At 36.3% G+C, this 24,296-nt stretch overlaps 3 protein-coding genes and 1 long non-coding RNA gene across 4 annotated transcripts; all 4 read left to right on the forward strand.

The window, feature by feature from the left end:
- Positions 1–927: 927 nt before the first annotated feature.
- On the forward strand, positions 928–4,073 carry LOC137737011 (endo-1,3;1,4-beta-D-glucanase). Its single transcript, XM_068476353.2, has 7 exons — positions 928–1,153; positions 1,680–1,701; positions 2,406–2,535; positions 2,805–2,895; positions 3,083–3,172; positions 3,345–3,445; positions 3,742–4,073. Exons 1-7 carry the CDS (start codon positions 1,006–1,008, stop codon positions 3,880–3,882), a joined length of 723 nt encoding a protein of 240 aa, XP_068332454.2. The 5' UTR covers positions 928–1,005; the 3' UTR covers positions 3,883–4,073.
- Positions 4,074–7,926: 3,853 nt separating this feature from the next.
- On the forward strand, positions 7,927–9,820 carry LOC148691908 (uncharacterized). The gene is made up of 2 exons (XR_015955332.1): positions 7,927–8,098; positions 8,698–9,820. It is a non-coding gene; the product is annotated as an uncharacterized LOC148691908 (long non-coding RNA).
- A 7,169-nt stretch (positions 9,821–16,989) lies between these two features.
- On the forward strand, positions 16,990–20,257 carry LOC137736708 (endo-1,3;1,4-beta-D-glucanase). The gene is made up of 7 exons (XM_068475945.2): positions 16,990–17,456; positions 18,025–18,046; positions 18,531–18,660; positions 18,972–19,062; positions 19,253–19,342; positions 19,487–19,587; positions 19,882–20,257. Exons 1-7 carry the CDS (start codon positions 17,309–17,311, stop codon positions 20,020–20,022), a joined length of 723 nt encoding a protein of 240 aa, XP_068332046.2. The 5' UTR covers positions 16,990–17,308; the 3' UTR covers positions 20,023–20,257.
- Positions 20,258–20,662: 405 nt separating this feature from the next.
- LOC148691909 (endo-1,3;1,4-beta-D-glucanase-like) lies at positions 20,663–23,722 on the forward strand. The gene is made up of 7 exons (XM_088682916.1): positions 20,663–20,921; positions 21,501–21,522; positions 22,108–22,228; positions 22,547–22,637; positions 22,802–22,891; positions 23,231–23,331; positions 23,412–23,722. Exons 1-7 carry the CDS (start codon positions 20,774–20,776, stop codon positions 23,505–23,507), a joined length of 669 nt encoding a protein of 222 aa, XP_088539042.1. The 5' UTR covers positions 20,663–20,773; the 3' UTR covers positions 23,508–23,722.
- Positions 23,723–24,296: the final 574 nt, after the last annotated feature.

A 24,296-nucleotide genomic window follows, 5' to 3' on the forward strand; every position in this document is an offset into this window, starting at 1 on the left:
CAATTACCCTTGCGATGGAGAGTGGCAGAACGCAACGCAAGAGGACTGTGATCTTTCAAATCCTTGGTTTATTTTCCAAGATAATTGTCCTAAATATTATTAGGCAAACTAAAATTTTAAACTAAATGATGTGTCACTAATAAAAAATAAGCATGTTAATATCTAATCATCAACAATCCAATCATTTAATTTACAAAATTTAGTTTAAAATTTTGATCTCCCTAACATTATCCGATTTGCAATTCAACAATAAGATGTCCTCAAGACTATCTAGCGTGAAATATTTTTGAAGTGTCGTTGTCGATCATCTGATCTCATGCGCATTAATGGGTTTACCGTTGAATTATATTTTTATCTCAATTTAACAGTCTTTTAATGGAAAATTAGCTAATGGAGGGGACCAATTTGGTCAAATTGAAAGAACGGGGACCAGATTGACCGTTAGGTTAAAACACATGAACCATTTTGATATTAAAGCCTATAAATACAATACTTTCTCATCATTTATATGAGCTAAATTTAAGATCTTCGATTAAGAATATAAAAAATATTGTCATTCTATAGTACTAATTGGTAAATCTACAACAAATTGATGTTTAAAGTTTAATTTGATACTAACAGATGTTTGTGTTACAATGAAATTGTAAATCTTATTCAGTGGCGTTGGTTTGGGAGTTCATTTGTCAAAGTCATGGTGTTGGTAGTCCATTTGTCAGAGTCATCAAAAGCTGTCAAGTTTGGATGCGATTCCATAGTTGTGGTTGTGGGAATAAGGTGAATGTAATATTATAGCCACTCTCTAAATTTGAGTAAAATCGGATCGTAATTATTGAAAAGAAGGAGGGTCAATGTTTAATGCATGTTAACTAGAGTTCCTCTCCCTCTCCCAATCCTAACCTTTCCTTCTAATCAATTAGTTAACGAGTCAACTCAACTCAACTAAACTCTCAATTATTTGATTACATAAGCAGACTGTGTGCTTGTTTCAGAGAAGCAAAAACAAAAATGTCAGGCCCTCAGTGCTGCTCCCACCCACCAACCCTGAACCCATCGAGTGGCTCCGGCCACGTCGAGAAGTTCGGCGGTCTCGACGCCTATCTTGTCGGCTCCCCTGACTCCAAGCTCGCCGTTCTTCTCCTCTCTGATATTTTTGGTTCTTTCTCAACTCCCACAACTTCAAAAATCTCTGCTTTTTAATTTGGTTCAGTAATTTCTGCAATTTTTTTTTTCATTTTCTGACATGGGTTATGTTTATTTATTGTGTTTTGATTGGCCTGTGTATGGTTTTTGTTTATAGGGTATAGATTTTTGGAGTGTATAATTGGTGTTATGTCACCGATACTACAGTATATTTACTAGACAAGTTTGATACTTAACTATTATGTTAATAGGTGCTATAAATATGTTTTGGTTGACTGATGATAATCTAGCCTCAGCTGTGTTCACTTAGGTCATATCAGAGCATAGTTTGTTTTGGTTGACTGAGGATATTTGTAACTGTATGTCATATGAGAGCATAGTTTGTTTGCCTTTTTGTGTGTTTCTTTCGTCTGTTTCTGTTCCTTCCACGATCGCGGGAAATAACTGATTTTCGATCAGTTGTATAAAATTGCTTCCTGAGTCTATGACGTTGTATCAGCAAACCACTTGTTATTTTAACATGTTTATTGTTTGTGCAGGATATGATGCTCCAAAATTGAGGTATGACTTGTTGCATATCCGTTTTTCTACAGCTACTTTGTCTGTGTTGCAACGGTGTGATGGATTAGTTCTCTGAATTGCATTTCAGAGAACTGAAGAAAAAAAAAAAACCTTCATAATTTGCCTTCTGTTTACCATATTAAAACCAAACCCACTTTTTTTTTTGTAATAATTAGCCTTATGTTTTACCATATAAAAACCATATCCACTGTTTTAGACAGTTAATATAAAACAAGGGGTAAAACAAGACTAAGACGGTCTAGAACAAGATCGGGTTTTAAGTCTTGACTAAAAATTTTTGTTCGAATCTAACGTGTTAATCTTTTATTTATCAAAGCTCATAAACAAGTTTTGTTCTTATGATATACTAATCATTTCAATACTAAAAATTTAACTCTTATTTGATTAAAATTTTTCATTCCAATACAAAAAACAAAACCTTTAATTTTTCTCCCATTCAAATTGCAATTACTTTGTTTAATTATTTTTGTATGGCTTAAAGGCCCCTTCTAGTCTAGATTTCTGGATCCGTCAGTGTCTGGAAAGATAGATTATCCTTCTAGTTCTCAACATCATAAAAAAAAAATAAAAAAAAAAATTCGAAGCACAGTTGTGTTAGTCACTTGATCAATCACAATATCATTTGCGTGTTTTCATAATCTCATGTACCCTTCAACTAACACCACCTGCCTTCTGTTTTGAAGGAAGCTGGCAGACAAATTTGCAGATGCTGGCTTTTTTGTTGTGGTCCCTGACTTCTTTTACGGAGACCCTTTTGAACTCGGAGAGGAGGGATTTGACGCTCTCCCTGGCTGGCTAAAACATCATGAACCGGTTGGTTCTCTTATCATGTAGAGATCAAGAAATTGTTCCTTTAATTATAATTGAATTCTTTTACAAGTATCCCTTCGTGATTCTTGAATTCGCATAAAATGTTTAAGATAATGTGAAATTCCTGTTTTGAGGCTGTTTTAAGTTGAAGATGCGTGTGGCTTCAGCTTGGAAGTCGAATTACTGTTGATGTTTTCAAAGTTTATATGATTTTTTTCCACCTCAACTGTTGATTGTGGAAGTATTGTTAAATGTTTCGCTCTTCTAAACAGGACAAAGCATTCGAAGATACAAAACCATTACTTGAAGCTTTAAAAAGTAAAGGTATTTCTGCAGTTGGTGCTGTAGGACTCTGTTTCGGGGGTGAGCTCATTTTCCCCTCCTGATGGATTCTTCTCTTGATAATTTTTTAGTTCCTTTTTCAGTTTAATAGAATGTCTCGTATTTCTAAATTTTGGTTTCGTTTCGGATTTCTTCTCAGCCGTAATTTAGTAGTCCAACCTATGGGAAAATGTTTCGGTTGACATTGAATCATTTGTGCTGTTTTCAGCCAAGGTTGTGGTTGAACTTTCAAAGCATGACTTAATCCAAGCTGCTGCTATGTGTCATCCTGCATTTGTCACTGTGGATGATTTCAAGGGTACGATTTCCCTATTTAATTTTCAAGAAATATTTAGCTAATTAGTGTAGGTGTCAATTTAAACGAACACATACCTACGTTTTCTAATATTTACCCTAAGAAAGTGTAGATTGAAAAAATAAAAAACGGTTCGGTCTGTGTTTATTGATAAATTCCTGGGGCTAAATTGCAGCGGTTAAGGTTCCCACTCAAATACTTGGCGCTGAGATTGATCATTTGTCTCCACCTGAAGTCGTGAAACAATTTGAGGAGGCTTTAGCTGCAAAACCTGAGGTAGGAAATATCTTGATCCAAACACTTTTCAGTGATTTCAATGTAGTTGTTGATTTTAATCATGGACATCCTTTTAGCCCTTGAGATGACTTCGGGTTTAGTCGTTCTCATTCTGTCATGGGTTATTGGTAGAAATATGTCACGGATTATAGGTCGAACTTGCCCTTACAAAACCAAAGGTGTTCAAGGGCTTATATATTATGCTTAGATATTCTACCTTCTTAATGTGGCTCTCTATTTCTTCAACGTCTCGCGTTTATGTATTTGCAATGACAGTTTGGTTTATGGAATCACAGATCAAAAGCCATGTGAAGATATTTCCAAAAGTGGAACACGGGTGGACCACTAGGTACAACGATGAAGATGAAGCAGCTTGTAAGGCTGCTGAGGAGGCTCATCAAGACTTGTTGGAGTGGCTCCAAAACTATGTCAAGTGAATGGTACCGTCATTACTGTGAAACGTTCTATTGTAATAACAAGAATAATTTGAACCCTATCGTACCAACCGCATTCTATTTACTATGAATAAGAACAATGCCTGCACTTTTAAGTGCCAATATTTGTATGTAAAATTTATCGCTTGGAAGAGTACATGTTTGAGAATAATGTGATGCTTTAAGGTTTGAAATTTGTTGAGTGGTATAATTCATGTTCAAACGTTTGATGATATTGATTAGTGTATCATAAATAAATAAATTTTATTATTTTAAACCAATTATTAAAATAGAACCCCACATTACGTGATTTTCTGTAATACAAAATTCCTTTCTAAATAATTGCGAAATACTAGTAATTAATTAGCACGCAACAATACAAGTTAGTCGACTGTCTCAGTGTACTGGGTTTGGTGTGCCATGGCCCTGGACTCTTGGACTAGTGCAGCAATTAGTTGTTCTCCTGAACTTTTAGCATTAGGCTTAGGTCATTCCTCCCGTCATCTCACAAATAAAGAATTGAATAAAAAAAAACTAATGAAAAAATTAGGTCATTCCTCCCATCATCTCACAAATAAAGAATTGAATAAAAAAAACTAATGAAAAAAATTTAAAATTTTTAAATTTAAAAAAAAAAGAATTTAATAATTTTATTTAATGATAAAGATAAGAAAAATTAAAAAAAAAAAAACAAAAACAAACTTACCATACGCGCGTGAGTGGACCGACCAGTGCACTGTGCCCAATGTTTTCTTTGGTGGAAACCACGTCGGGGGATTTGACAAAACAACCATCGCAACTTCTTGCTTTTTTAATCATCACTTGCATTTCTCTTGTATTTTTTAAATCATTAGAACCATTTCTTTTGTTTTTTTTTTTTAAATCACTACATCTATTTCTTTTGTTTTTTTAACTCTTCACTCACTCTATTTCCTATGTTCATTTGTCTGCCTTGCACATCACTTGCCATTTTCTCCTCCCAGTTTTATTTTTATAGTGTTGTTTTCTAATAGTAATCAAGATAACAAGATATTTTTTTTAATATGTCTAAAATACGATATTAAATATATCTTTATATAAGTGGTAAGATTTTTGTGCTAATAACATAAAAAATAAAATTTCCCACTAACTACATAATAACACGTGATGTACTACTTATGTTACGGGCACAGGGAAAAATTTCTTCAAGATGACACCCAAGCTCAAGAAATTGGATGGAGAGCTACCTTTAATTATTGTAGGTATGTAAAAAATGTGAGGGAATTTTAATATGGTAATTAAAAAAAAATTTAAATATAATTACTGAGAACATAATCTTCTCAAGGTTTTGATTTAAATGATCACTTCTAGGCTCATTGTTTTCGGCGCAATTGATGCTTTTACAGGACCAAACAGGTTCTAAGTTTCAAACCTTAAGAATCTGAACTAAGAATGAGACATTATTTATAAAACTTGACTAATAAGTAAACACTATTTATGAAACATGATCAAGAACTAGGCACTATATATGAAGGTGAACTAATAACTAGGCAATATTTATGAAACAAGACCACTATTTATGAAATTGTACCAATTATTATACATTATTTATGAAACTAGACCAAGTAACTAAGCACTATTTATGAAACATGACCAAGTACTAGACATTATATATGAAAGTGGACCAAGAACTAGGCACTATTTATGAAAGTAGATCAATAAATAGTGTAATATCTTTCAGTTTCATAAATAATGTTTGTTATAGAAGCGCGAGTCTGGCGCGTCAAGTATTCTTTTTCTTTTTATTTATTAAAATTGTGTCTTTTTCATTAAAATTTAAAGATTTTTTTATTAAATAAAATTATAATCTGGTTTTTGGTTAAAATAAACTTAACCTAAGTCCTTTTCATGAAACTCCCTTGAATAAATAACAAATATCAAATTCCGAAATTTCCTTATTTTTTATTTACCAAAGAATTATTTTCCCTCTTTAAATATAGCCTTAACTGTCCTAGCTCAATCAAACACTGACAGAGTGTGTTGGAAATTCATCAGTAATAGTAAAAAATTCACTTTTAATTTCAAAAATGTCATTTTTTATAAAAGCTTTTAATTGTTTCTAAAATCTCATTTAAATAGACATAAATACTCTCAATATATCTGAATAGTTGTTGATTAAAAACTTTCTTGTACTGTAATCAAATGTTGTCACATCCCGGCCCGAGGCGGATCACTTCCTGGGCCCGCTCCACTACCGTAGCATGATATTGTTCACTTTGGGGTTACCATTCCCTCACGGTTTTGTTTTTAGGAACTCACGAGCAACTTCCCAGTGGGTCACCCATCATGGGATTGCTCTAGCCCCCTTCTCGCTTAACTTCGGAGTTTCTACGGAACCCGAAGCCAGTAAGCTCCCAAAAGGCCTCGTGCTAGGTAGGGATGAGAATATACATATAAGGATCGCTCCCCTGGGCGATGTGGGATGTCACAATCCACCCCCCTTAAGGGCCCGACGTCCTCGTCGGCACACACGCGGCCAGAGTTAGGCTCTGATACCAAATTGTCACATCCCGGCCCGGGGCGGATCACTTACCGGGCCCGCTCCACCACTGTAGCATGATATTATCCGCTTTAGGCTTACCATTCCCTCACAGTTTTGTTTTTAGGAACTCAGATTGCTCTAGCCCCCTTCTCGCTTAACTTCGGAGTTCCTACGGAACCCGAAGCCAGTGAGCTCCCAAAAGTCCTCGTGCTAGGTAGGGATGAGAATATACATATAAGGATCGCTCCCCCGGACGATGTGGGATGTCACAAATGTTGCTCCCACCAATATTTTTCTCATTTTTTTATTTTCCTTGTCAAACAAAGACCAAAGGGGTACCAACATCTTACTTGGCCAGATTTCTTGTTCTTATCCAGCTAGCTAGGAATTAACATAAAACATATATATATATATATATATATATATATATATATATATATATATATATAATGATCATTTGAACACTTTCGAGTCAATTTTTCTTCTTCACATGATGGGATTCTTTTTTTTTTCCCCTCCTATCATGTGTCATTTGCATAATTGGTGGTAGGATAATTCTTTACACACAAAAGCAATTTGCAGACAAATGATTTGTAAGAGAAGTGGATACTGGTATGCTGCATAACTACAAAGGCAATTTGCATAAAAACTACGGAAGCAATTATGTTCAAATACAGAAGCAATTTGGATAAAAACTACATAAGCAATGATGTTAAAGTTACACACTGGCATATGGGCACACACAAAGTGTGTGAGAAATTTTTTTATTTTTGTTTTTGAAATAGAAGGAGAGAGGAAGAGAGTGATAGAGAATGTGAGAGTGTGAATTTTTTTTTTTTTTTTAATTAGAGATATGTTAGGATTACATGTAAGTGAGGCTTTGAAAAAAGAAAAACAGCAAAATTTGGTTGCATAAAATTATATTTCTGCCTCACATTTCTTATTCATGTTCTGTTTTAATTAAAGGGTTAAACTGGTAATTTCATAGGATGTTGGTTGATAATGGGTGTTTTATTAATTAGTAGAGATTAGACAATTTACATAAAAACTACATTGCATAAACACTTGAGAACAAATAAAAATGTACCCAAACACATACAAACCGATAGCAAAGAACCACGAAAACACATTTAAGTATTTTCTATTTCTCCCAAAATCAGCGAAACTAAAGAACCAAAAAAAGATACCGATTGAAACATGGAATGCATTAAAAAAATAAAAAGAAATCATAGATGAGGAAAAATGAAAAAAATTAACCATTTATACCATCGTTTAGGGCTACACAACCAACAACGATGCCTTCAGTATGTCTCCATTATTTCTTAGGTTTTGACGTCACAAATTTATCATATAGGGTTTTGATTTTTTTAGTTTATTTGATTTTAAAATTTTAAAGTATTTGTGTCTATTTAAGTAAAATTTTGGATATATTTGAAAAATTTTATAAGAAATTGACATTTTTAAAATTAAAGACTAATATTTGGCTATATTTGATAAATACTAGAGTGTGTTTGCGTTTGTGAATTAATAAGAGAAAAAAAGAAAGAAGTCATGGCAAGCTCTGAGTGTTGCTCAAATCCACCAGCCCTGAACCCGTCCAGCGGCTCCGGCCCGTCGAAAAGCTTGGTGGTTTCGATACCTATGTCGCTGGCTCCCCTGGCTCCAAGCTTTCCGTTCTTCTCGTCCATGATGCTTTTGGTACTTTACCCACCACTGGCACTCCAAAAGTCTTTCTTTTTTTACTTGTATCTAAAGTTTCCGCTTTTTGTTCAGCTTATGATTTGAGTTTGTGAGTTTCAGTTGTCTGTGTGTGTTTTTAGCTTAATGGGTACTGGTTTTTAGCTTGTGTGAATTAATGGGTGCAAGATCTCACATCGGATAACTGATATATGTTGACTGGTTCTACTTTTAATTATATCGAGGTCGTATATATCTTACTATCTGTGTTATGGTGTGTTAGTAATGGGCTACTGGCTCGTCTATCTAAAATCTTTGTCACTTGTATATGTTTGATTAATTGATGGAGGAATCAGTTTTGACATTTTCCTTTTCCTTTTGGCTTTGTGCATATGTTTGATTAATTGATCAACTATTTACTTGTTCCCCAATTTCTTTTCTTTCTTTCTTCTGTTTTTGCATGATTGTTGTTCTTTCTTTCCCAGTTTGCTTCCAATTGGGAATTCGAATTGCGTAATCGATATTCGATCCTTCAAACCATGTCTCTGCTGTACAGTTGATAGCATTGCTGTTCTATCAGAAAACCACCTGTTAATGTTACATTTTGTTTGGCCATGCAGGGTATGAAGCTCCATAGGCAAGGTATGACTCATTCCCACATCTGTTTTCTACAGCTAATTCATTTGTTTTGAATAGATTGGCAGATAAGTTCTTCGAGTCGCTTTTTCTTGGATGACTTGGAGAACACTATTGAAATTAAATACTCAAAGTTACATTAATCCTCAAGGGGAAAAAAAAGGCTATAATAGGTCTAATGTAACTGCATTTTGTATCAGATTTTACATCAAATACTTGTTCTGATGCCCTTTTCGTGACGCTTTCAAAATCCCCACCTGTATTTTTAGTATCAACTCTGTACAATTATAAATGATAGTTGGTCCTTCTAGTTTCCAACACCAGAAGTTCTTGTTTTGAACAACAGTTAGTGGTTTTCACCTGTATAACTATTAATTTCGTAAGATTGTCATATATGTTTAACTACTCTTCTCTTCTCATTTCCATTTTTTAGCGTCAGCTCTGTACAATTGTAAATGATAGTTGGTCGGGCCCTTCTAGTTTCCAACACCAGAAGTTGTTGTTTTGAAGAACGGTTGTGGTTTTCACCTATATCACTATTAATTTTGCAAGATTGTCACATTGTCATATACGTTTAACTAATACGACCTGCCTTTCTCTTCAAAAGGAAGCTTGTAGACAAAATTGCAGCTGCTAGGTTCATTGTGTTAAACATGTGGCCGACTTTCAGCGGGCCTTTATGTTTCCCAGCAGCCCAATTGAATGGGCCCTTATTTAGCCCATGTGAGAGCCACGTGAGGTGGCCTTGGGTTTTAATTGGCAGCATCTGCTACCTTTTGTTTGAGCAGAATTGCAGCAGCAGAGCAGCAAGAAAAGAACGAAAAAAGAGTGTGCTCATCTCATTTGGTTAGCACTCACTAAATTAAAGTTATATTTGTTGTAATAGTTTTGAGCTTTGTATAAAGAAGAAATTATTCACTATATTTTTTTTCTCTATTTGTTTCTTTTGTGAGTGAGAGTTTTTGGGTGTATTGGGGTTTGGGTTGTGAGATTGCCAACATTTTGTAAACTCCCATTTGGTTGATAGTGGAGTATTGGATGAGCTCCTACTGCTTCGATGATGTACTTTAGTTACACTGACTGTTAAGAAACCTCGTTAAAATCTTAGTGTCTTTTTTATTTTGTTCTTACATTTCATTTGATATATTATCTGTGGGTTAGCTTGAGTTGGTTCTAATTGGTTTGGTGCTATCCTAGCACAACACATTGTTGTGCTCCCAGACTTCTTCAACGGAGACCCTTTTAATGGGGACCATGCCTCTATTCTCGTTTGGAGAAAAGCTCATGCACCGGTTGGTTCTTTTGTTTTGATGCATATCTCTAAATATTTTGTTTTTTTGTAATATAAGTCCTTTCACAAGTATATGTATGTATGTGATTTGTGAATTTACTTAGAACTTAGGAAACATTTTCATTTCAGCTTGGCATGTAGGAAGTGTAGAGGGATGGAAATACTTAACAAGTTTATGGGAAATCTGAGTTGCTACAGCAGAGCTGTTGTATTACTTCTTATTGTAACTCTCTTGATACAAAATGATATGCCAAAGGCTATATAAAGAGAATACAAAGTACTAGAGAGTTCTTCCTAGATAACTTAACAGACATAGGCTAGGAACTCTAATACAATCACTCTAGAATAATTGTTCTTGGGAATGTCTAGAGTCTTAGCATTTAGGATAGTGCATTAATTCCAACACTCCCCCTTAATGCACTTTCTTCACAACTCCAATGAGCTCTCTGAGGTAGCAAAACTTTTCTTTCGGAAGTGCCTTGGTGAGTAAGTCCGCTAGCTGCTCATCCGTTCGGCAATATTTAAACTGAATTTCTTTCTTCTCAACAGCTTCTTTGACAAAATGATATTTGACTGCCATGTGCTTGTACGATCATGATTGACTGGATTTTTTCCAATTGCAATGGCTGACTTGTTGTCATAGTACAATACAGTGCCTCCTTCTTGCTTTTCTTTGATATCTTCAAGAATTCTTTGAAGCCATACGGCTTAAGATGCTGCTTTTGCTGCTGCCACATACTCTGCTTCGGCAGATGATTGCGCCACCACACTTTGTTTCTTCATACGCCAAGAACATATCCTTGAGCCAAGATAGAAAACGTAGGCCGATGTACTTTTCATATCATCAAGACATCCAACCCAATCACTATCGGTGTACCCGATGAGCCTTGAACTTCGTGCTTCAGCCTTGTACATAATTCCATAGTCAACCGTGCCCTGCACATACCTTAACACTCTTTTTCCGGCACCAAAGTGAAGCTGACTTGGTTCCTCCATGTATCTTGAAAACATACTTGAAGCAAACATGATATCCGGCCTAGTGGCAGTGAGATATAAAAGACTACCGATCAAACTTTGATACTTTGTGGCATCAGCTTTCTTTGCACCATTACATTTCTTCATCTTTTCATTCGACATCAAAGGAGTAGCTACTGTTTTGCAATTAGACAAATTGAACTTCTTGAGCAGATTTTCTGCATATTTCTTTTGAGAAATAAATATCCCATTTTTGGTTTGAGAAACTTCAATTCCCAAGAAATAATGAAGCAAACCCAGATCACTCATCTCATAGGTGCTCATCATATCTTTCTTGAACTGCTGTAACAAACTTTGATCATTTCCAGTGAAGACTAAGTCATCCATATATAAGGAAACAATGAGAATGGAAGCTCCTCTCTTCAAAAGATAGAGTGTAGGCTCACTTTGGCTATTTTCAAAACCACGCTTGGTAAAATACTTATCAATTTCAGCATACCACGTTTGAGGTGCTTGCTTTAACCCGTAAAGGGCCTTTTTTAGCCTGTAAACTTTGTCTTCTCCCCCTTCAATTCCCAAGAAATAATGAAGCAAACCCAGATCACTCATCTCATAGGTGCTCATCGTATCTTTCTTGAACTGCTGTAATAAACTTTGACTATTTCCAGTGAAGACTAAGTCATCCATATATAAGGAAACAATGAGAATGGAAGCTCCTCTCTTCAAAACTTAGAGTGTAGGCTCACTTTGGCTCTTTTCGGCTTGGCAAAATACTTATCAATTTCAGCATACCATGTTCGAGGTGCTTGCTTTAACCCGTAAAGGACATTTTTTAGCTTGTAAACTTTGTCTTCTACCCCTTCAAGCACGAAACCTAGGGGTTGTTTAAGTAAACTTCTTTTTTCAACACTCCATTAAAAAATGCAGAATTCACATTAAGTTGATAAATCAACCAATTATTTTGAGCAGCAAGAGCAATCAAAGTTCTAATAGTTTCCAACCGTGCAACTGGAGCAAAGGTTTCAGAAAAATCAATACCTGGCTTTTAAGTAAAGCCTCTTGCCACGATCCTAGCTTTGTGCTTTTGAATGCTCCCATCTTGACTGAATTTCTTCTTGAAAATCCACTTCACGTCTATGACATCTCCATCTTGTGGATAATCAACCAGCTCCCATGTTTGATTTTTCACGATCATTCTCATCTCCTCCTTCATGGCTTTCACCCATATTTCATGATTTTGTGCGTCTTCAAAGCTTTCCGGCTCTACACCAACGAAATTGCAAATCTCGTACACTTCTTGCAAACTCCGAGTTCTTAATGGAGGACTTTCTGATGAAGAGTAGTTTGGAGAAACAGGTTCTGCATTCGAACTGCTTCTAGCATCATTTGAACTTCTTTTTTCATCAAGCTTAGTTCTCTTTTCAGCAGGAATATGAGCATAACAAATGCAGCCAAAAATTTTGAAATGACTCACTGAAGGTTTGAATCCGCTCCAAGCTTCAAATGGAGTTTTGTTCTTTACGACTTTGGTTAGACATCTATTAAGAATGTATACTGCTGTATACACAGCTTCTGCCCAAAAACTTTTTGGTAGCCCTTTCTCATTCATCCTGGATCTAGCCATCTCCACGATTGTTTGGTTCTTTCTTTTGGCAATCCCATTTTGCTGGGGACTATACCATGCTGTCAATTGCTTCCAAATGGCTTCATCTTTGCAGTAGTCTTCAAATTCATGAGAGGTATATTCGCATCCTCTGTCACGTCGAACGATTTTGATGCTGCAACAACTTAGCTTTTCTACTAAAGCTTTGAATTGTTTGAAGATAGTGAAAGTTTCTGATCTCTCCTTCAAAAAGTAAACCCATGTCATCCTCAAAAAATCATCAATGAACATAAGAAAGTACCCGTGCTGGCTTAAGGAAGAAGTTGGCATTTTGCCACAAATATCGGTATGCACAAGTTCCAGCGGTGCCTTTGCTCTCCACGTGTTGTGACTTGGGAGTGAATTACGGTGCTGCTTGCACAACATCAACCTTCAAAAAAACTTCATTTCCACAACGCATTGAAAGGGGAAAAGTTTGATTTGTCTCCATCAGAACTGATGCAATGAGCTGCTCATTATCCTTCTTGTCAAAAATAGTGCAATCCACATCTTTGAAAACAGCTTTGTAGCCATTTCGCATAAGTTGCCCTACACTTAATAAATTTTGAGCTATATTTGGAACAAGCAAAACATCACGGATATATTTGACTCCCCTTTTTGTTTGGACAGGAACAGTGCCTTTCCCCAATGCTTGGTGATAATAATCATCAAAACGCCCATTTTCTGATATATTAGAATAATTTGAACCTTATTGTATCGTATCAACTGCAACCTATTTACTATGGACCAGAATAATGCCTATATTTTTATGTGCAATATTTGTATGTAAAATTTGTCGCTTGGAAGACTAGAGGTTTGAGAATAATATGGTGCTTTAAGGTTTGGAATTTGGTGAGTGGTATAATTCATGCTCATACCTTTAATTATGTTGATTAGGGCATCATAAAATAAATAAATTTTGTTATTTTAAGCTAATTATCAGAACAAAACCACACATTAAGCGATTTTCTGTAATACGACAGATTTTCTGAATAGTTGAGAAATGTAACTGCTCAATATGCACAAGTCAGTCAACTGTCCTGTTGTACTGCTTTGAATAAATTAACAAATATTAAATTCCGATGAATCTGCTGACCATGTCCAAATTCCCAAATTTTTTGCTTACCAGAGAATTATTTCCCCTCTGTAAAGCTGTGCTAGCTCAATCAAACACTGACAAAGCGTGTTTGTGTTTGTGAATTCAGAGAAGAAAAAAGAAGAAGAGAGAAATCATGGCAAGCTCTGAGTGCTGCTCAAACCCACCAGCCGTGAACCCGTCCAGCGGTTCCGGCCATGTCATAAAGCTGGGCGGGTTCGATTCCTAGGTCACTGGCTCCCTGACTCCAAGCTTTCAGTTCTTATCGTCCATGACGCTTTTGGTACTTTACCCACCACTCCAAGTCTTTCTTTTTTACTTGTTTCAAAAGTTTGCGTTTTTTGTTCAGTTTATGATTTGAGTTTGTGAGTTTGAGTTGTCTGTGTGTTTTTAGCTTAATGGGTACTGGTTTTTAGCCTGTGTGAATTAATGGGTGCAAGAATCGCATGTCAGATAATTGATAAAATTAATCTAACCTACATACATTGAGGGGTTTTACTTCTAATTATATCGAGGTTGTATGTATCTTACTATCTGTTTTACTGTGTGTCAGCAACGGACTGCTGATTCGTCTTTCTAAAATCTTTAACACTTAGGGAGTGTATTCAATTAGAAATTGAAGAGATTTCAATAGATTTATAAATCTATAGATTTTTATGGGTTGATTTATAGAGATTTCATGTAAAATTTTGATTCAATTCCCCCGAAATCTCATGAGGAGAGATGAGATTTGTGGATGCTTAAAATACATTACAAAATCTCTCTAATTCCCTTTAATTCCTCAACTTTTTGAAATTCTTTAAAATCAAATTATAATTTAATATACCTGGAATGTTATAAATTTCTTTAAAATCGTAATTGAATACATTCAGATTTATAAGGATTTTAATAAACTATCTCAAGAAAGATTTTTAGCCCCAACTTTAACGAGCATTTTCGGGGACTAGCCCGCTTCCAGAGGGAAATTCCTCGCACATAATTAAGGGATGCAGTTCTTACTAATATATAAATTTAGTTAATTTAGAGTTCTAAACTGGGTACACTAGGAGAACAGTAGTTTCCTCTTTTCTCCTTTTTATGAACACGGAATGATCAGCATTGCTTCTTTGGAAACCTATCGATCTTCGTCATAACCAAACTTCATATCTCGAACCAAGCCTGAGGAGACTGCTTGAGACCATATATTGCCTTTTTTCACCTGAAAACTTTCCCTTCCTCCCCCTGAGCTCGAAAACCTGGTGGAGGTCTCCATGATTCGGGTCGAAAACGCGGGCTGCTGGTGGGGCTGTGTCCATTCTCCCTCCTCTTCCACTTTACAACCGGAATAAGGAACCTTAGAATTCACCATACCTGTCGATGAAAAAATGGGATTTGAGAGGCAAAATCATGATTGAATACACATTGAATTTCAGATAATCACTTAAAATCTTGATTGAATACCCCTAGACCCCATTACATATGTTTGATTAATTGATGGAGGAATCAGTTTTGACATTTTCATTTTCCTTTTGGCTTTGTGGGTGTTGTGCATAAGTTTGATTAATTGATCAACTATTTACTTGTTCCCCAATTTCGGTTCTTTCTTTCTTCTGTTTTTGCATGATTGTTGTTCTTTCTTTCCCAGTTTGCTTCCAATTGGAATTCGAATAGGCGTAATTGATATTCGATCCTTCAAACCATGTCTCTACTATACAGTTTCTTGCTTCTATCAGCAAACTACTTGTTCATGTTACATTTTGTCACGCCCTGATCCCAACGTACGTTCAGGATCGACATGTGACGTCACCAAGTACCTGTATATCTAACATACTCAGTCTCCGAGATATGGACAAAGTACAACTCATGATTCGGATTGGCTGCATCTAACCTTCTCGTTAGACTACTTATGTACCCTAAATAGGGATCAAGCCATTCGTAATTCACCATTTGTTAAACTATAAACTTTTCATAAAATACTTCCTAGTGAAAAATATAGGGTACCACACTACACATCAACCATAAGCCAAACAAGAGTTGTCATCATACCATTCACACACACATGTGCTTTCCAACACCGTTCTACAATCACATCAATCAATAACATAAGCAATCCACCAAAATGTAGGGCTAGAGCGACACAGTTTGATCAAAGCCTACATCTCTGAAGAATGTGACCACTCAACGAAATCCAACAATATTGGGTTCCGGACCACTTAACGGAACCAAAATAACAAACGGAATTCTGGACCACTCAACAGAATCCAAACCAAGATACGATTTTGGACCACTCAACGGAATCGCAAAGTAGAAGGGATTCCGAACCTTTCAACGGAATCCAAATGGATATGATTCTAGACCACTCAACGGAATCGCAGAGTACAATGGATATCAGACCACTTAACGAAATCCAGGGCATGATACATTTCCGAACCACTCAACAGAATCGCAGAGCTCGAGGGATTTCGGACCACTCAACGAAATTTAGACAGAGCAAGGAACTGGACCACTCAAAGGAACCTAATTTCAGACCACTCAACGAAACCGAGCGGAAGTCCAAGAACTTAACAACGGCTCGAAAAAACAAAACATGAATCAAGTGCTCAATTTACAAAGGCTGAATGAAATGAAACAAAGCACAAGTACTAAATTTAGAACGGGTTAACAAAGCGAGAAATGAAACAATATCGAAACAAACAAATCCCCATGACAATGGGTTAACAGTCCACTACTAGCCCTCGCATTTCATAAACAATCCAACATGTATTTTAAATCACATGTTAAACCCCACCCCCAAATAATTGTACTTTCATAATTTTTCCCCTAGAGTTTTATGAAATTTGCATTTTGGTCCCCTATCCACCCAATTAGAATCCCCTTTTCAGATTTTCTAAACTTCTCCTCCTCTCACTACCTGCCACGTGGCAGACCCTTAACTCTCTACTCGGACTGGTCATCCACAGTACCCACCATGTTTGAGTTTTAGTATATAAGAAATAATCTTACAAAAGGATAAAAATTAGTATTAAAATATGGCTGATGTTGCAGTGATATTTAGAATAATAATATGATTGTGTAAATTCTAGTAAATTTAGGAATATCTCTTATATTCTTATTAGGAGTTGATTACTCATTAAGAGTTGTAATCCTAAAAGGATAATGTTTTTTCATATCCTACTACTATAAATAAAAACATAATGGTTTGATACAAACACCTCACAATTAAATCACTCTCTCTTCTCTTTAGCTACCGCCGGCCCCTCTCTCTCTAATCTCTTAGATTAGTTTAATCAAATATGCCTACAACAAGTGAGAATATAAGATTAGGGTTCCTCTCCCTCCCTAAATCCTAACCTTTCTTTCTAATCAACTAGTCAACGAGTCAACTCAACTCTTTGTTTCGGAGGCAGATTGTGTGCCCTCATGTTTGGGTGCCCTTCCCATCCCTTCATGGTTAAGCCTCGAAGGGATAAGAAGGAGACCCAAACAGAGGGCAGACAATCTGCCTCCCGTTGTCTTACACCATCTGTTCCTAACCACCTTATGAACCATCTGGCCAGATTGGATTAGCAGACTCTGTGTTTGTTTCAGAGAAAAACAAAAACAAAAACAAAAATGTCAGGCCCTCAGTGCTGCTCCCACCCACCAACCCTGAACCCATCGAGTGGCTCCGGCCACGTTGAGAAGTTAAGCGGTCTCGACACCTATCTGGTCGGCTCCCCTGACTCCAAGGTCGCCGTTCTTCTCGTCTCTGATATTTTTGGTACTTTCCCAACTCCCACCACTTCAAAAATCTCTGCTTTTTAATTTGGTTCAGTATTTTCTGCAATTTTTTTTTCTTTCCATTTTATGGCATGGGTTTAGTTTCTTTATTGTGTTTTGATTGGTCTGTATGTGATTCTTGTTTAAAGGGTATAGATTTTTAGGGTGTTTATGTTAATTCGTGCTATGTCACTAATACTACAGTCTAGCAATATTAGAGTTTGATACTTAATTATTATGGCAGGCCTATTATATAGTTTAGCCGAAATACCCCGCTCAGTGGAAAATATCATAGTTTGGAAGAAAATGTTAATAGGTGCTATAAATATGTTTTGGTTGACTGATGATAATCTAGCCTTAGTCATAATAAGGAGGATCTTTGTAACCGTATGTCATATCATAGCATAGTTTGTTTGCCCTTTATTGTGTTTCTTTCTCCTGTTTCTGTTCCTTCCCCGTTCGGGTGAAATAACTGATTTTCGATCAGTACTGTAAAATTGCTTCGTATGAGTCTATGACGTTGTATCAGCACATCACTGTTAATTTAACATGTTTATTGTTCTGTGCAGGATATGATGCTCCAAACTTGAGGTATGACTGTTGCATATCTGTTTTGCTACAGCTCCTTTATTTATGTTGCACGGTGTGATGGATTAGTTCTCTGAATTGCAATTTTCGTGAATTTGAACCTGCTTGATGTCTTGGTGGACACTTTGAAATAATTACTTGTCGTTAAGGGAAAGAATCAGAAAGATTGTAATAGGTTACCTGCAACTAAATTTTCAAGTAGTTACAACCATTAGTTTAAGATCATATATATCGGATGTAGCAACTGTCGAGCTCCCTACTTTTGAAAATGGTATTTCCTTATGCTTAGAAGATCACCTCCTGTATTTTGATCCAAGTCTATGCGATCTAGAAAGATAGACTGGGATAGTTTATCCTTCTAGTTTCCAACATCATTAAAAAAAAAATCGAAGCACAGTTGTGTTATTCACTTGATCAATCACTATATCATTTGCGTGTTCTCATAATCTTATGTACCCTTCAACTAATGCCACCTACTGTTTTGAAGGAAGCTGGCAGACAAACTTGCAGCTGGTGGCTTTTTTGTTGTGGTCCCTGACTTCTTTTACGGAGACCCTTTTGTACTCGGAGAGGAGGGATTTGCCGCTTTCCCTGGCTGGATAAAACATCATGGAACGGTTGGTTCTCTTATCATGCAGAGATCAAGAAATTGTTTACTGATTTATAATTGAAATACTTTTACAAGTATCCCTTTTTGATTCTTAAATTCACATAAAATGTTATGAGGCTTTTGTGTAATTCTCGTTTTGGGGCAGTTTTAAGTTGAAGATGCGTGTAGCTTCAGCTTGGAGGTCCAATTATTGATGTTGTTCTTAAAGTTTATACGATCGTTTCCACCTCTGACACGAAAAAATACCTGATTTTGTGGTGTTTTATATCCGAACTGTTGATTGTGCAAGTATTGTTAAAATGTTTCGCTTCTAAACAGGACAAAGCATTAGAAGATGCAAAACAAGTACTTGAAGCTGTAAAAAGTAAAGGTATTTCTGCAGTCCGTGCTGTAGGATTCTGTTATGGGGGTGAGCTCATTTTCCCCTTCTGGTGGATTCTTCTCTTTATTCTATAATTTATTAGTTGCTTTTTCAGTTTAATCGAATGTCTTGTATTTCCACAATTTTTGTTTCTTTTCGTATTGCTTGTCATCCTTAATTTATTAGTTCAACCGATGGGATGCTTCCGTTGACATTAAATCATTTGTGCTGTTTTCAGCCAAGGTTGTCGTTGAACTTTCAAAGCATGACTTTATCCAAGCTGCTGCTATGTGTCATCCTTCATTTGTCACTCTGGATGATATCAAGGGTACGATTTCACTGTTTAATTTCAAGAAATATTTAAACGAACACATACCTAAGTTTTCTATCATTTACGCTAAGAAAGTGTAAATAGAAAAATAAAATCCGTTCGGCCTGAGTTTATTGATTTATTCCCGGAACTAAATTGCAGCGGTTAAGGTTCCCACTCAAATACTTGGTGCTGAGATTGATAATATGTCTCCACCTGAAGTCGTGAAACAATTTGAGGAGGCTTTAGCTGCAAAACCTGAGGTAGGAAATATCTTGATCCAAACACTTTTCAATGATTTCAATGTAGTTGTTGATTTTAATCATGGACATCCTTATAGCCCTTGAGATGACTTCGGGTTTAGTCGTTCTCATTCTGTCATGGGTTATTGGTAGAAATATGTCACGGATTATAGGTCGAACTTGCCCTTACAAAACCAAAGGTGTTCAAGGGCTCATATATTATGCGTAGATATTCTACCTTCTTAATGTGGCTCTATTTCTTCAACGTTTCGCGTTTATGTATTTGGAATGACAGTTTGGTTTATGGAATCACAGATCAAAAGCCGTGTGAAGATATTTCCAAAAGTGGAACACGGGTGGACCACTAGGTACAACGATGAAGATGAAGCAGCTTGTAAGGCTGCCGAGGAGGCTCATCAAGACTTATTGGAGTGGTTCTTGAACCATGTCAAGTGAATGGTATCGTCATTACTGTGAAGCGTTCTATTTTCTGTGAATGACAAGAATAATTTGAACCTTATCGTACCAACTGCATTCTATTTACTATGAATCAGAACAATGTCTGCAATTTTATATGCCAATATTTGTGTGTAAATTTGTCGCTTGGAAGAGTAGAGGTTTGAGAACAATGTGGTTCTTTAAAGGTTTGGAATTTGCTGAGTGGTATAATTCATGTTCACACGTTTGATGATGTTGATTAGTGCATCATAAAGTAAACTTTTTTTGTTATTTTAAACTAATTATCGGAACAAAACCACACGTTAAACGGTTTTCTATAATACGAGAGATATTTTCTAGATAGTTGCGAAATGCGAGTAACTCTCAAGATGAACAATACTCAGTCTGTCTTGGAGTGCCGCGGCCTTGGAGTCTTGGACTGCGGCTATTACGTATTCGCCCGAACTTTTGGCGTTAGGCTTTCGGTCATTCCTTCCGTCATCTAAAAAATAAAGACAATAGTCAGTCGAGTGTCTTGGTGGAGTGCCACGGCGTTGGAATCTAAAAAATAAAGAATTGAATAAATGATTAAGTACCTAATGTCAAATTCCGATAAATCTACTCACCATGTCCAAATTTCCAAACTTTTTATTTACCAGTAAATAATTTCCCCCCTATAAATATAGCATCAGCTGTGCTAGCTCAATCAAACAGTGACAGAGTGTGTTTGTGTTTGTGAATTCAGAGAAGAAAAAAAAGCAAAGAAATCATGGCAAGCTCTGAGTGCTGCTCAAACCCACCAGCCCTGAACCCGTCCAGCGGCTCCGGCCACGTCGAAAAGCTCGGCGGTTTCGATTCCTATGTCACCGGCTCCCCTGACTCCAGGCTTTCAGTTCTTCTCGCCCATGACGCTTTTGGTATTTTACCCACCACTCCAAAAATCTTTCTTTTTTTACTTGTTTCTAAAGTTTGCGTTTTTTGTTCAGGTTATGATTTGAGTTTGTGAGCTTGAGTTGTCTGTGTGTGTTTTTAGCTTGTGTAAATTAATGGGTGCAAGAATCTCAAGTCGGAAAATTGACAAAATTAATGTAACCTATATATATTGGTGGTTGTATATCTAATTACATCGAGGTCTTGTCTATCTTACTATCTGTGTTACGGTGTGTTAGTAATAGGCTCTCTAAAATCTTTGACACTCTTGCATATGTTTGATTAAGTGATGGAGGAATCAGTTTTTACATTTTCCTTTTCCTTTTGGCTTTGTGCATATGTTTGATTAATTGATCAACTATTTACTTGTTCCCCAGTTTCTGTTATTTCTTTCTTCAGTTTTTGCATGATTGTTGTTCTTTCTTTCCCAGTTTGCTTCCAATTGGGAATTCGAATAGCGTAATTGATATTCGATCCTTCAAACCATGTCTCTGCTATACAGTTGATTGCATTGCTGTTCTATCAGAAAACCACCTGTTAATGTTACATTTTGTTTGGCCATGCAGGATATGAAGCTCCAAAGGCTAGGTATGACTCATTCCCACATCTGTTTTCTACTGTTAATTCATTTGTTTTGAATAGCTTGGCAGATAAGTTCTTTCGAGTCGCTTTTTCTTGGATGACTTGGAGAACACTTTTGAAATTAAATACTCAAAGTTACATTAATCCTCAAGGGAAAATAAAAAAATAAAAAAATAAGGCTATAATAGGTCTAATGTAACTACATTTTGAATCGGATTTTATATCAAATACCTGTTCTGATGCCCTTTTCGTGACGCCGTCGAGATATGATAGTTGGTCCTTCCAGTTTCCAACACCAGAAGTTCTTGTTTTGAAGAACAGTTGTGGTTTTCACCTGTATCACTATTAATTTCGTAAGATTGTCATATACGTTTAACTAATGCCACCTGCCCTTCTCTTCTCGTTTCCATTTTTTAGTGTCAGCTCTGTACAATTGTAAATGACAGTTGGTCGGGCCCTTCTAGTTTCCAACACCAGAAGTTGTTGTTTAGAAGAACGGTTGTGGTTTTCACCTGTATCACTATTAATTTTGCGAGATTGTCACATTGTCATATACGTTTAACTAATGCGACCTGCCCTTCTCTTCAAAAGGAAGCTTGCAGACAAAATTGCAGCTGCTGGGTTCATTGTTGTGCTCCCAGACTTCTTGAATGGAGACCCTTTTAATTGGGATCGTGCCTCTATACCCGTTTGGAAAAAAGCTCATGCACCGGTTGGTTCTTTTGTTTTGATGCAGATCTCTAAATATTTTGGTTGTTTGTAATATAAGTCCTTTCACAAGTATCTGTATGTATCTGATTCGTGAATTTCTTTAGACCTTGGGAGACATTTTCATTTCAGCTTGGCAGTCCCAGTGTTGTTGTTTTGGGCTTCATATGGTCTTAAACTATAGGATGTTTCCGCCTCTCGACTATTGTGGCAAAAAGTCCAAGGACCTTATATATTGGTGTTTTAAAATTTGATATGGAATTGTCTAGTGCATGAATGCTGCTGAAACTTAGCTTATGAGCTCTTGTTTTCATGTCGATAGGAAAAAACAATCGAAGATGCAAAACTGGTCATTGAAGCTTTAAGAAGTAAAGGTGTTTCTGCAATTGGTGCTGCAGGCTTCTGTTGGGGCGGTGAGTTCATTTTCCTGCTCTCCGTTATGTATATCTGTTTACTGGTTCATTAGTACTCTTCCAGTTTAACAATGTCTCATACCAGTAAGTGCTCATTTTCCTGCTCAATTCGTTACGGCATAGGTTGTTTCATATGACATTTGAATTATTTGTGCTGTTCTTAGCCAAGGGTGTCGTTGATCTTGCGAAGCATGACTTTATCCAAGCTGCTGTTCTGTGTCATCCTTCATCTGTCACTCTGGATGATATCAAGGGTACGTTTTCTGTATTTACAGCCAAAATGTTTCTCCACACCCACTTCTCTCTGTTCCCACAGCAAAATTTAAAAACGACAACAAACCTGTGTTGCGCGACGCCTGCGCAGCCCTGGCCGCCACATCTCATGGCTGCACGATATGAAAAAATGGTTGTGGGGGATTTTGGCAGTGAAAATTTTCTACACATTTAAATGGTCTAAATATAGCACTCTAATTATTGTTTCGAGTATGGAGATTTTAGAGGAAGAGAAACAAAATGTGGCATTACAATTCTTTCAAGAAATAACGATAGTATTGTGTGTCGGATTATTGATCTGTTCCCGGTACTACTTTCAGCGGTTAAGGTTCCGATTTCTGTACTGGGAGCTGAGATTGATGAGATGTATCCACCCGAAGTCGTCAAACAATTTGAAGAGGTTTTAACTGCAAAACCTGAGGTAGGAATACTCCTTCATTGATATTGATTTTGATCAATGCAGACTCCTTATAAGTGACTGTCTGTGTAATGGAATCACAGATTAAAAGCCATGTGAAGATATTCCCGAAGGTGGCACACGGGTGGACATTGAGGTATGACGATTTGTTGGGGTGGTTCTTGGAGCATGTCAAGTGACTGGAACCATCAATGCTGAAGTGTTTTATCGTCACTTGGGAAGACGCAGGTAGTTTGGAGTACCTTAAATCCTCTTATCAATTGCTTTTTTATCTGTAAGCTGTGGATTGTCTGGTGACTAGAACTTTTTTTTTTTTTTTTTTTTTAACCCACAACTTCGCGTGTTCAAACACTCATGTCAACCCATATACTTAAGTCAATAATTCAGCTTTAGCGAACGATGGATTGCAATCTTTATTTATGTTCAACCCACTGTATCGCGGTTTAAAATTCTCTTATTTCTTCTTTAGTATATTTTAGAGAAGTAATATTATTTATAAGGCTTGATCTCTGAACTTTACCTCTAGTTAAATTTTAATCCTTGAACTTTGATATTAGTTTCTTTACTCCTCAAACTTAACAATGCGTTGCACCAGTGGTCCTTATCATTAATGCTGTCTATTTTTCCATAAATTGGGAGTATGTTTGAAACTTCATCCCATACCCACATCACTGAAAATGAATTCAAAAATGAGAAATGAGAAAGGAAAAAAAAAAGCCTAAGAAAATCAGATTTTTTATTGTACAAGAAAATTAAATGCATTGAAATTATTTTTGTAGTTTAATATGTGATTTGTTAGTTGTTTAAGTCCAGCCAGAGTTCGATGTGTTACCAATTATGAAACAAAACCAAAGTGTTAATTTCTGATTTAATTTTATATGGCCGGGCTGTCCAATGATGAAAAAGAAAAGCACAATACAGAACTGAAGATAAAGTAGTTTGGAGATCCAAATTCATGATTATAAAAG

This window comes from Pyrus communis, chromosome 13 (genome assembly GCF_041283825.1).
Source record: "Pyrus communis isolate YQ-2024b chromosome 13, ASM4128382v1, whole genome shotgun sequence".
Classification (NCBI taxonomy): Eukaryota; Viridiplantae; Streptophyta; class Magnoliopsida; order Rosales; family Rosaceae; genus Pyrus; species Pyrus communis.

Coding starts and splice junctions, on each gene's coding strand:
- LOC137737011 (XM_068476353.2), top strand. CDS start 1,006: ATGTCAGGCCCTCAGTGCTGCTCCCACCCACCAACCCTGAACCCATCG. Junction 2,536..2,804: donor GGCTAAAACATCATGAACCG/GTTGGTTCTCTT, acceptor TCTTCTAAACAG/GACAAAGCATTCGAAGATAC. Junction 3,446..3,741: donor CTTTAGCTGCAAAACCTGAG/GTAGGAAATATC, acceptor ATGGAATCACAG/ATCAAAAGCCATGTGAAGAT.
- LOC148691909 (XM_088682916.1), top strand. CDS start 20,774: ATGGCAAGCTCTGAGTGCTGCTCAAACCCACCAGCCCTGAACCCGTCC. Junction 21,523..22,107: donor TATGAAGCTCCAAAGGCTAG/GTATGACTCATT, acceptor TCTCTTCAAAAG/GAAGCTTGCAGACAAAATTG. Junction 22,892..23,230: donor CACTCTGGATGATATCAAGG/GTACGTTTTCTG, acceptor TACTACTTTCAG/CGGTTAAGGTTCCGATTTCT.
- LOC137736708 (XM_068475945.2), top strand. CDS start 17,309: ATGTCAGGCCCTCAGTGCTGCTCCCACCCACCAACCCTGAACCCATCG. Junction 18,047..18,530: donor TATGATGCTCCAAACTTGAG/GTATGACTGTTG, acceptor ACTGTTTTGAAG/GAAGCTGGCAGACAAACTTG. Junction 19,343..19,486: donor CACTCTGGATGATATCAAGG/GTACGATTTCAC, acceptor ACTAAATTGCAG/CGGTTAAGGTTCCCACTCAA.